At 40.2% G+C, this 13,365-nt stretch overlaps 1 protein-coding gene and 1 pseudogene across 31 annotated transcripts in view; one reads left to right on the top strand and one right to left on the bottom strand.

Moving 5' to 3' along the window:
* Window positions 1-13,365, bottom strand: part of MARK3 (microtubule affinity regulating kinase 3) — a 124,839-nt gene that overhangs the window by 98,584 nt on the left and 12,890 nt on the right. For 23 of the 31 annotated variants that reach the window (XM_035261627.3, XM_035261613.3, XM_035261612.3 and 20 more), the window contains one exon: window positions 6,118-6,309. The exons of 6 other annotated variants lie outside the window; for them this stretch is intronic. In XM_035261627.3, coding sequence (XP_035117518.1) covers window positions 6,118-6,309 — 192 coding nt within the window. Of the gene's footprint in view, window positions 1-6,117; window positions 6,310-13,365 lie in introns of those variants that run through there. 2 more of the 31 variants (XM_054240398.2, XM_078335832.1) reach the window with 1 other exon arrangement.
* Window positions 70-710, top strand: LOC100392966 (large ribosomal subunit protein uL1 pseudogene; annotated as a pseudogene).

The raw sequence follows: 13,365 nt of genomic DNA, 5'->3' as shown, positions 1-13,365 counted from the left end.
TCCCCAAACTATTAATAATTTAGAAAATCAACTAATCCCTCATTTCCAGTTAGCATGGGTGAAGAAGCCATGAACAGCAAAGTCTCCCACGACACCCTGTACGAGGTGGTGCAGGAAGTCCTGCACGGGAACCAGTGCAAGTACCACAAGTTCCTGGACACGGTGGAGTTGCAGATCAGCCTGAAGAACCAGGACCCGCAGAAGGGCAAGTGCTACTTGGGCACCATCAGGCTTAAGTCCGCTCCCTGCCCCAAGGGTATGTCCTGGGGGACCAGCAGCACTGTGACAAGGACAAGGCCAAGGATATCCCCATATGGACATCGAGGCACTGAAAAAACTCAACAAGAATAAGAAACTGGTCAAGAAGTTGGCCAAAGAAGTATGATGTATTTTTGGCTTCAGAGTCTCATCAAGCAAATCCCATGAATCCTTGGCCCAGGCCTAAATAAGGCAGGGAAGTTCCGTACCCTGCTCACACACAGCAAAAACATGTTGGCCAAAGTGAATGAGACAAAGTCCATAATCAAGTTCCCGATGAAGAAGGGGTTATGTCTGGCTGTGGCCGTTGGCCACGTGAAGATGACAATGAGCTTGTGTATAACATTCGCCTGGCTGTTAACTTCTTGGTGTCACTGTTTGAGAAAAACTGGCAGAATGTCCAGGCCTTATATATAAAGAGCACCATGGGCAAGCACCAGCAAGTATATTAAGGCACATCTAAATAAATTCTACTGCCACTAGTAAAACAAAACAAAACAAACAAACAAAAAAACACAACTAATCCCGTGAAACTTAGTCTAATCAAAATTTCATGTTCCATTTTTAGAAAATGGCAATTTAATTTAAAAATTCATCTGGAAGAGTAAATGGCCGAAATATATATAAATGAAAATTTTGAAAAATAAGAATTACTGGCCGGGTACAGTGGCTCACACCTGTAACTCCACCATGTTGGGAGGCCAAAGCGGGCAAATCATTAGGTCAAGAGATCAAGACCATCCTGGCCAACATGATGAAACTCTGTCTCTACTAAAATTACAAAAATTAGCCCGGTACGGTGGCGAGCACCTGTAGTCCCAGCTACTTGGGAGGATGAGGCAGGAGAATCGCTTGAATCCTGGAGGTGAAGGTTGCAGTGAGCCAAGTTAGCGCCACTGCACTCCAGCCTGGCGACAGAGTAAGACTCTGTCTCACAAAAAAAAAAAAAAAAAAAAAAAAGAATCATCAGGAGGGGAACTTGACCTAAAATATATAATCCACAGCTGTAGAAATAAACACACCATGGTATGGGACTAAAAAGACTGGAGAAACAACAGGACGCATACAAGAATTTAGCACATGTTAACGCAGGTATCTTCAATCAGCGGGCGAGAACTGAAGGTTCTGAGACAATTGTAATCCAAGTGGGGAAAAACAAAGCCATATCCCTACACCTAGTATGAATCCTCCCAACATTTAATACACCACATGAATTAAATGTTAAAATGTGAGCCATAAGAGGAATAGTAGAAGAAGATACAGAACTGTTTTTAAGTCATGGGACAAATCTTCACGAAGACATGAAACCCAAAGGTAATAAAGACAAAGATGAAACAATTTTGCCACATAAATATTTAAAAACTTCCCCAAGATAAGACATCATAAACAGTTAAGAGAAGTAACAACCTAGGGAAAGATATTCATAACCTACACAACAGACACATCAGACAGATGACTAAAACATAAAGGTTTAAATTACTAAGATTTCTTTTTTAAAGAAAGATGAATAAATGATATAAACAGGAAACTTGCTTTATTTATTTATTTATTTTAGAACACGTCCACTGCTGCCCAGGCTGGAGTACAGTGGTACAATCACGGCTCAATGCAGCCTTGTACTCCTGGGCTCAAGTGATCTTCCTGCCATGGCCTCCCAAAGCACTAGGATTAGAGGCATGAGTTACTGCGGGTGACCAGGGAATTTGTTTTAAAAAGAAAACATGAATGACAAAAATATATTAAAAGATCATAAATCTAAGTAGTGAAAGGGAAAAAGCAACTTCTGTTTTTTTCTACAACCTTTTTTTTGTCCATCCGTGTTACGGTTTGAACGTTTATCTTCTCCCAAACTCATGTTAAAATGTAACTGCCACTGCAGCAGTACTAAGAGGTGGGGCCCTAGAGAGGCAATTAGGCTGCAAGGGCTCTGCCCTCTTTTCTCTCTTTCTCCTCCTCCTCCCTTCCCTCCCCGATACTCTCCACCCTTCCCTTCCATCATGCCCTTCATGTTTCAAGAAGGCCCTGACCAGATGCAGGCCCTGGATCTTGGACTTCTTAGCTTCCACAACTGTAAGAAATATATTTCTTATCCTTATAAATTACCTAGTCTCTGGTATTGTGTTACAGCAGCAAAAACAGACTGAGACATTCAGATAGACAAAAATTATCTAGTGTAGAAGCATGTAGGAAAATGAACATTCATTCATTTTGGTAGGATGACAAAGTAGGTACACATCACTTTTTATTCAAAACAAATTTAGTAATATCTATTACAATGTCAAATATTTATCGACTTTGACCTAGGACTTCCATTTTTAGGAATTATCCTACAGAAACACTTAATAAGAACACACAATGCTAAAGAATGTCCACTGCAGATACATTCGTAACAACAAAAAATTAGAAACAACTCTAATGCCCACTGATATGAAATAAACTATGATACCACCCTACAGAGGAAGACAACGCTGCCTTTAAACTGAGTGTGTCAGATCTATGAGTACTAAGACCCAGACATGGTCAAGGTACATTACTAAGTAAAAAAACTATCATTATGTCCCATATGAGTCCCTTTTTGTTAAAATATTTTAAAAAGTTAATGTCTATATAAAAAAACTCTGGGAATATATACCAAACTGCTGAAAGTGATTGTCTTTGAAGAGACAAATTTCAAGGAACTTTTACTTTCTACATAATGAATTTCTATAATGTTTACATTTTATATGATTCTGGATCATAACTACAATAGGCAAAAAAAAAGAATAAAATGATTTTGTTCAAAGTTATTAAAAAACTGACAAAAATGTTAAATTAAACCACAGTGCCAGTCATATTCAAGGATTTCTAGAGAAAGAGCCTACTAGAAGTAAACACCACAGGCCAGACTCCAGCCACTATAAGTTAGGTAAAGTAAATGGGAGAGGGTGTGTCTGTCCCAATGCTCTTAGCCCACCATCTCTGCCCACATCAGGAAGCTGGCAAGTAGCCACCTGGAACTGGTGGGAATTAAACTCAGAGGTCTTGTTCCTTATCTCAAAAAAGCTTTAATCAAGGGACAGCTCCGCCCACACAAGTTGTTTACAGGTTCCCAAAGTAATCTAAGGTAACTCAACAACAGGAGTCATGACTAAAAATCCACAAGGATTTTATCATTAAAATTGGGATGAATTGTGAAGAGGCAAATTTCTGGCAATAGTCTTTTAAGATTCCAGTTAGCACAGTCCAGTGCTTTCCAACCTTTTCTAAGTCTCAGCACACACAGGAAATGAGAATATTTATAGGGCACACTGCTGCAAACAGAGGATGCCTGTTGACAGATGACTGACCCAGGGCTCATACTCCTGCAGCCCCAGGCCTGGTGGGCTGTAGACATGAATGCTATAGTGTATGTGTCACAGTCTTGGCGCATCTATCACAGGGACAGCATTTGTTTTAAAAGCTTCCTTCAAAAGTATTACTACATTCAGGCCAAGCACGGTGGCTCACGCCTGTAATCCCAGCACTTTGGGAGGCTGAGGCGGGCAGATCACTTGACATCAGGAGTTCGAGACCAGCCTGGCCAACATGGTGAAACCCCATCTCTACTAAAAATACAAAAAAATGAGCTGGGTGTGGTGGTGGGTGCCTGTAATCCCAGCTATTTGGGAGGCTGAAGCAGGAGAATCACTTGAACCCAGGAATCAGAGGTTGCAGTGAGCTGAGATGGCACTGCTGCACTCCAGCCTGGGCAACAGAGCAAGACTGTCACCCTCCTTCAAAAACAACAACAACAACAACAACAACAACAACAACATTATTACATTCATTTAACAAATATTTATTAAGTACCTAACAGGATCCAAGCACTGTGTTAAGTTCTGTCGTTTTTACCTACAGACTGGAGATAGCCTACAGACTAGAGAAGGAGACAAATAGGCAATTCCAATACAATGTAAATTGTGCTATAAAAGGGGATATTTGGATTTTTACGGGATCCCATGCATGGGGAAAGATGATCTGTCAATGATTCTCAGAAGTGATCCCTAAACAGAAAAGAGTAAAGAGTATTTCACGTACAGGGAACAGTAGGTGCAACGACCTAAACGCAACAAACTACATCAAAGAAGCAAAACAGGCCGGGTGAAATGGCTCACGCCTGTAATTCCAGCACTTTGGGAGGCTGAGGTGGGCGGATCATGAAATCAAGAGATTGAGATCATGCAGGGCAACATAGTGAAACCTTGTCTCTACTAAAAATACAAAAATTAGTTGGACATGGTGGCAGGCACCTGTAATCCCAGCTACTTGGGAGGCTGAGGCAGGAAAATCGTTTGAACTCAGGAGGTGGAGGTTGCAGTGAGTCGAAATCAGGCTGCTGCACTCCAGCCTGGTGAAAGAGCAAAACTTTGTCAAAAAAAAAAAAGGCGCAGCAAAACAGGCTCTGTACCACACAACAGGAGGGAGTTAATTTTGTGGTTTTAATGCATATCTTTTTTATTAATAGAAATGGGGCTGAGAAGAAAGCCATTTCACAAAGGTTTGGAAAGTATGTGCCTTCCTACACAATAACCCATTAAACATACACTATGAGAAAAGTAGAGAAATGAAGAAAACTCTTGAAGATAAATTTGTAAATACTGACAATACTATCGATTTGCAAGTAATATGAGCTCAAACCTGTAAGTGTATACCTTAAGTTAAAGACAATTTTTACTGTGGTGGCAGACGTTTACTACTGAAAAAGAATAAAACATTACTCATTTTTTTTTTTTATTTGAGACAGAATCTCGTTCTGTCACCAGGCTGGAGTGCAGTGGTGCAATCTCGGCTCACTGCAACCTTCGCCACCATGTACAAAAATACAAAATAATTTTTAGTAGAGACAGGGTTTCACCACGTTGGCCAGCATGGTCTCGATCTCTTGACCTTGTGATCTGCTCGCCTCAGCCTCCCGAAGCGTTGGTATTACAGGCGTGAGCCACCACGCCCAGCAACATTAGTCATTTTTAAAGGTAAAGATTATTTAAACCCTCTATGATATTTACAACATTTAAAGTAATGGGAAAGCAAAATAACTCCCAGGCAACTAATATATGTTACAAGTTCTTTTGAAAAGCTTAATTAGGCTGGGCACAGTGGCTCACATGTATAATCCCAGCACTTTGGGAGGGTGAGGTGGGCGGATCACCTGAGGTCAGGGGTTTGAGACCAGCCTGGCTAACATGATGAAACCCTGTCTCTACCAAAAAAAAAAAAAAAAAACACAAAAATTGGTCAGGCGTGGCAGCACATGCCTGTAATCCCAGCTACTACGGAGGCTGAAGCAGGAGAATCGCTTGAACCCGGGAGGCAGAGGTTGTAGTGAGCTGAGACCACGTCACTGCACTCCAGGCCTGGGCTACAGAGCAAGACTTCATCCCCTGCACCTGCACCCCCAAAAGAAAAAGCTTAATTAGCCAGGCACGATGCTCATGCCTATAATCCCAATACTTGTGGAGGTTGAGGCAGGAGGACTGCTTGAGCTCAGGAGTTTGAGACCAGCCTGAGCAACATGGTGAGAACTCTGTCTCTACAAACATTTTTTTTAAAAATTAGCCTGGTGTGGCAGCACGTACCTGTAGTCTCAGCTACTCAGGAGGCTGAGGTGGGAGAATCACCTCAGCCCAAGAGATCGAGGCTATAATGAGCCATGACTGCACCACTGCACTCCAGCCTGGGTGACAGGGAGAGACTGTGTCTTGAAAATAAAATAAAATAAAACAAATAAAAAGCTTAGTTAGCTTAGAAATAAGGCCAAATATATCCGTATTCTTTTCTCTCTCTTACATGGAAATAAACAAAGCAACAGTCATAACAGAAATAAGCATAACTGGTATTTACCTCTCTGCCTGTAAGGATATGTCTTGCCAATTTTACTTTTGCAAAATTCCCCTTGCCGATTGTTTTCAACAGTCTGTAGTTTCCGATGTGAGGTTGTTCATCTGCACAGGAAGCTATAGAGTTTCTACACCGAGCTCCTGAGCGGCCGGTGCGAGAGGTAACTTCTTGACGCCCATCTCCATGTGATGTGTGCTGCAATACAGCATACACAAAGATAAGGAAATGAGAGAACACAGAGTACTCGCCAAGTTCTAAGAGCTTTTAGTTGAAGAAACAACATTCCTACTTTAATCCTAAAGTATCTAGCACTTCAAAGGAATTTAACCACATAATATAAATTTATGAGGAAAATGAGAATTCTGAGAAGAAAAATACCAGTGTTAAAATTCAACTGGGTGTTCAGAAAGAAATTAGGTATTTTGCATACATGGCTGTTATATAAAATAGGAGTAAAAGGGCTGTCTTCTGGTTATACAGTGCTCAACTTTTCCACATGCTAATAAGCACACCTGCACACCTGAGCTTCACTACAGCCTGTGGAGCAGGGAAACGCTAATGTCCCCATTCACCAGATAAGGATACAGCCACATAACTGTTGAGGGGGAAATCCATAGAGAATCTGGATTCCCAATTTCCTTCTACACTACACTGCTAACAGTAATTCAAAACAATGTGCTTAAAGAAACAGCTAGACTATGGCGCTTAATAGATGGCCCTTGTAGAACAGATGAATAAAGCACTCAATATGCATGCTGAATGAGTACTCAGTATGTCTCTATCCTATGAAACATTCAGGTCTGAGAATTACACTTCTGTGTACACACGTGTACACTTCTGTATGCGCAGGCATCCTGCTACTACTGCTCCCTTGGCCCTATACACACTCAAAGGATTAGATGTCCCAATTCATTCCCCATTGTGGCTGTTAACTCCTGCTCACTTCATACGCACTCACAGCCACTTTCGAGCCCCTTTATATGTTTCTCTTTTCCAACTTTTTGTCCAGGAAAATGCCCTGTTTTTCTCTATATACCCATAAGTCAAAACAAGCCTGATCTAGGTGATAAACTGCTTTGTAATACACCTGTCGAAGAAAATGAAATTCACGTGTTTTAAAGTGAAAGAAAGCTTTAAAACTTGTGCCATCTACCTCTGAATTTCTCAAAAGATGTACTTTTCAAAATTTCCATATTAATTTCCATCTACTTCTTCGTTACTCTAACTAATATTTTCACACTCACATACCAGGTTTGGGGATAGGCGGTTGTCTGCTTTACTAAATTATCGCATAATACTGCATCCCAACAACAATTTCTAAGTTTTTACTGCAAATGTCTATTTTAGATAAAGCAGGCTTTTTATGACCTAGTTACAAATCTAGGTAACTTGTAGCACTGTTCCTATAACAAAAATGATTCTAATTTCCATATAACTTTGGGAAAATAGCCCATTTAGAAATACGGAGTTGATAAAAGACTGAAATGATAACAAAGCTTTGACACTAAGGCTTTAATACAAAAACAGGTAGATTTTGTGGTGCACAAGATGCATGCTACTGTAATGCAAATGATTACATCAACTGCAGTATGATTTTAAAAGAAGTTGGGTGATCACGTTTATATTTATTTCTACATGATTTTGATTACACTAGAATTTAAGTTTCATGAAAACAAAAACAGGAATTCATTATCCCTTGGATCTCAGAATAGCAGCTGGGGCCTGGTGCAGTGGCTCACACCTGTAACCCCAGCACTTTGGGAGGCTGAGGCTGAGGATCACAAGGTCAGGAGATCAAGATCATCCTGGCCAACATGGTGAAACCCTGTCTCTACTAAAAATACAAAAATTAGCTGGGTGTGGTGATGCGTGCCTGTAATCCCAGCTACTTGGGAGGCTGAGGCAGGAAAATCGCTTGAACCAGGGAGTCACAGGCTGCAGTGAGCCAAGATGGAGCCACTGAACTCCAGCCTGGCAACAGAGTGATACTCTGTCTCCAAAACAAAAAACAAAAAAACCCCTCCATCCTTTACTTTGTTCTTCAGATTTACTGAAGACCACCTTGTGGTCTGTGTGTGTGCCCCAAATTGCAATTCTTGCTTCCCAAATAAAATGTTTTAATTTCAGATATTCATCTCTATGTTTTATCTGACTTCAACATGTGTGCTTTCCATGAGGCAGTTAAACTGATGAAATAATACTTTTCATGCAAACCAACTGCCTTCTATTTCATGTAAAATAGAATACTAGAAAAATCTTTTTTTTTTTTAAGATGGATTCTCCCTCTGTCAGCTGAAGTGCGGTGGCACAATCTCGGCTCACTGCAACCTTCGCCTCTGATTCAAGCAATTCTCCTGCCCCAACTTCACAAGTAGCTGGAACTACAGATGTGTGCCACCACACCTGGCTAATTTTTCTATTTTTAGTAGAGACAGGGTTTCACTATGTTGGCCAGGCTGGTCTTGAACTGCTGACCTCAAGTGATCTAGCCACCTTGGCTTCCCAAAGTGCTGGTATTACAGGTGTGAGACACCATGCCCAGGAAAATCTTAAGATTGATAGGCATCCAACATTCCTATCTTTGCTTACTCACCAATGTGCTTTTAATAAAAATACTAACTCCTTAGGACTTCATCCACTAGCATGTTGTAACCTTCACGAGGACAGGGTTTTGGGGTTTTGTTCATTATCAGATATTCCCCAAAATCTGAAACAGTGCCTAGCACATAGTAGATATGCAACATATTTTTGCTGAATGTTAAATGAATTCAAGGTCTGCTCATCTATTCTTCTCTCTCACTACATCATCCAGTATACTCTAGCTTTGAGTCTAGCTCTGACTCAGTCAAAGGATTGTTCCCCCAGTTTGAATGTCCTTTCTTCTCTTTAAACCTAAGAAAAACCTACTCATTCTATTATGTTTAGATCATCTGTTGCCATCATCATGAAGCCTTCTATGGCTCTCCCTGCATCTCATCAGAATTTCTTACTTCTCCTCACTGGGATCCCCCAAGCAGACCTGGTGTGAGCAAAAGCTTTTTACTGTGTTAAATCACTAGGATCTTAGTGATGTGTATTACCACAGCATAACCCAGCCTAACCTAAAACACAATCATGCAAATCAACAGTCATAATAGAAAGCAGAAAGAAACTTGTATTTCCTCATACAACAGATTGAAAGATCTGATGTTTGTCATGTTGTTAAACTTAATATTTTAATTTGATGTTTCCTGACAAAGTCCTAAATTAAAAATTTAAGAGTTAACTTTTAAAAAACTCCCTCAAAACAGAAGCAAATTAAATCGTCTTTTGCTTCCATTTGGCCTTCATTTTATTTTCCCAAGTATCCATCACTGACCCTAAGAAAGAGTTCCCTATTCCTATATCATAACACTCAGTATCAACACTAAACATTTAAACAAATAATTCTGAATTCTTGTACTATTTCATACATTTTTTTTCTTCCTAAGAAGCCAATAAACAACCTGCACCCGTGCGTACACACACACACGTTATATAAATCTTGGATAAAAACTTGATTTTTCTTTCTTTTTTTTTTTTTTTTGAAATAGGGTATCGTTCTGTTGCCCAGGCTAGTAGAGTGCAGTAGTGTGATCACAGCTAACTGCAGCCTTGAACCCCTGGATTTAAAGGGTCATCCCACCTCAGCCTCCCTGGTAGCTGGGACTACAGGCACGTGCACCACACATAGCTAATGTTTTCATTTTTTGTAGAGCTGGGTCTCACTATATTGCCCAGGCTGGTCTCAAACTCCTGGCCTCAAGTGATCCTCCCGCCCTGGTCTCCCAAAGTGCTGATATTACAGGTGTAAGCCACCATGCCTGGGCTCCTTTATATTATTTTATGGCAGACTATGAACCTAATGGGTACTCAAAAGCTGCCAAGTTTAATTCTTATAGATTAAATGGGCCTTGATTCTTCTCCCTCCCATGGAACTGAGTTGATTATCACTTCATCCACCGTGAAAACTAGAATATGTACACTGCTACTAAAAATAATGTGGAATACAGCCAAAGGCATGAGATTTCCTTCTTCAAGTTGAACGTGTGTTCAGGGAGACCACATGGCCAGTCAAATACTTGTTTTCCCAAACTTCGCTGCAGCTAGCTATAACCATCTGGCTTAGTTCTGGCCAGTTCTTACTAAAGTCTACTAGGTGACAACGTGGGTAAGCAGGTAGGGGTTGGTAATGTCTGGGGAAATTTATCATAAAAGAGGAGGCTGGGCATGGTGACTCACACCTGTAATTCCAGAACTTTGGGAGGCTGAGGCTGGCGGATCATTTGAGTTCAGGAGTTCGAGATCAGCCTGGCCAACATGGTGAAACCCCATCTCGACTAAAAGTACAAAATTTAGCTAGGCGTGGTGATACACACCTATCCCAGCTATTCAGGAGGCTGAAGCATGAGAATTGCTTAAACTCAGGAGGTGGAGGCTGCAGTGAGCAGAGATCCTGCCACTACACTCCAGCTTGAGCGACAGAGTGAGACTTCCTCTCAGGAAAAATAAAAGGGTGAGGAGGGAGGACAGAGTTGCCAAAACAGTTCCTTCCTCCCTCCTTGAATGCAACCATGTAGTTGTGGCTATATAATGTCATCCTGTAGCTACAAGGTCTCAAATATGAGAGAAAAGACAAAACTACTTTTAAAAAACCACCAACTCCATTATTACTGAACTGCTAAACTAAATAAAGCAAGATGCTGCATACCTAAAGATGTCTTTTTGGAGAAAAATAAACCCCTATTTGTTTAGGCCACTGTATTAGGTCTTTGTGACGTTTAGCCAAAGCACTACTAACTGACATAGATGCCATATCATTGCAAAGCAGTAAGAAAAATCAATGGGAATGCACTACATTTTGTTTTATATATTAGTTTTTAATTTTGCCCACATATAAAAGAACCACAGATTGTAAATTACTGTATAATCAGAAGACCTTTCTTAGATACATTTAAAAAATCTTTTTAAAAAAAATCCTTGCCAGCAGTAAGTCAGTAAAAACATTTTTTGACATTAATAAGGTTCTGGAATAGTTTTGTCCTCATATCTACCAGGCAGAGAACCAACCTGAAATGTGGGCCTACTTACAGACTTCACACATGGGAAGAAACCAGGTTTACAAGTTTAAAACGGCAACAACTTTACACTATGTTTCAAATCTTCCTGAAAAGAACCTGGTCCCTTCTGTAAAACACAAGAAGTGTGCCTCTACATCCTTTCTAATCCTAAAATCATAAGCTACCTCCTTAACATACAGGCAGGGTTTCCAAATGTTAAAAAAAAAAACAACAACAACAACTAAAAAGCCAAATTGTGACAATAAATGGCTGTTCTCCAAGTATTTTATACTTTAGAGATATTCACAAAGTCACATTTCACTTTTGAAAGCAGCTAGGCAATTATTTCATTCAACACAGAAAAAGGATTTGATAAGACTGAACAATTTGTAATTTAAAAACTCTTGGTCAGGCGTGATGATTCATACTTGTAATCCCAGTACCTTCAGAGGCTGAAGAAAGAGGCTTGTTTAAATCCAGGAGTTTCAGACACGCCTAGGCAAACATAGCAAGACCCTGTCTCTACAAAAAGCCCCCACAAAACTCAACAGCAAACCAGGATTAGAATGGAGTGTCACTGATTTGATAAAAATCCCTGACCCCCCCCCCAAAAAAACAATCAAAACAATTAAAAAAAAACCCAACCTTTGCAAATATTACAATAAATGTAATTTTATTTTCATTTACTTATTCTCCAGTGCTAGAATAGGAAAAAATGAAATGAAGTAAATAAGAGAAAACTTCCAGAATCATTTAAGATCAGAAACAAGACAAGGTTGTGCATTATTACTACCATGTAACATAATATGTGAAAGTCATGGCCACTGCTTTAAGGAAAGAAAAAGCTGTAAGATGTGAAAGAGCCAACCACCATTATTGCATTATTATTATTTTTTTTTTACATTTTTTCTGTATGTCAAATTATTTCAAAAAATAAAAAGTTTAATAATGCCTGTAATCCCAACACTTTGGGAGGTTGAGGTGGACGGATCACTGGAGGTCACGAGTTCTAGACCAGCCTGGCCAACATGGTGAAACCCCGTCTCTACTAAAAATACAAAACTTAGCAGGGTGTGGTGGTACATGCCTGTAATCCCAGCTACTTGAGAGGCTGAGGCAGGAGAATATCTTGAAACCGGGAGGTACATGTTACACTCCAGCCTGGGCGACAGAGTGAGACTCTGTCTGAAAAAAAAAAAAAAAAAAAAAAAAAGAAAAAGAAATAAAGAAAATAAAAGAAAAATAAATATACCGCAAAGCCATGCTAAGTGAAAAGGAGAGCTGTGAGATATTGCCACAAGAATAAAAAAATAGACCAATGCAACAGGATACAAGAATAAAAGACATGAAAACATGGGAACATAAGATACAATAAAGAGGGCCCCATAAACCAGTGGGGAAAGGATGGGATGCTGAATAGACAGCAGTGAGGAAACTGATTTACTATAGCAGCCAATGGAGAAAAATAATAGTAGATCTCTACCTAAGACCAAAAACCTAAGATGCAAAAATAGGCTAAATCTAGAGGGAACAAAAACCTACATAGGAAAGGCAAAATGATAGAAGATTAGCATAAGAAATGTAAGAGAGGCTGCACACGGTAGCTCATGCCTGTAATCCCAGCATTTGGGAGACCAAGGCAGGAGGATCACCTGAGGTCAGGAGTTTGAGATCAGCCTGGCCAACATGAAGAAACCCCATCTCTACTAAAAATACAAAATTAGCCAGGTGCAGGTAGTGGCACATGCCTGTAATCCCAGCTACTCAGGAGGCTGAGGCAGAAGAATTGCTTGAACCCGGGAGGCGGAGGTTGCGGAGAGCCAAGATTGTGCCATTGCACTCCAGTCTGGGCAACAACAGTAAAACTCCATTTCAAAAAAAAAAAGTAAGAGAATACCCTTCTGATACAAGTATTTAAGTCAAACTTCAAAAGCATGTTCATTTTATAAAACTTAAGGATTTCTATTCATGAAGGGTATAATGGAAAGATGAAGAAAAGAGAAGATAGCTGCAATGTCTTAAGCCTACAACAGAGTAATATCTAGAAAATAAAAAATTGGCTGGGCACAGTGGCTGACACCTGTAATCCCAGCACTTTGGGAGGTCAAGTGAGGCGGATCACTTGAGGTCAGGAGTTCAAGACCAGCCTGGCCAACATGGTGATACCCTGTCT

The sequence above is a fragment of the Callithrix jacchus genome, chromosome 8 (genome assembly GCF_049354715.1).
Source record: "Callithrix jacchus isolate 240 chromosome 8, calJac240_pri, whole genome shotgun sequence".
Taxonomy (NCBI): Eukaryota; Metazoa; Chordata; class Mammalia; order Primates; family Cebidae; genus Callithrix; species Callithrix jacchus.
Note: the sequence above shows the minus strand (reverse complement) of the source record. Positions and strands in the feature narration are given on the sequence as shown.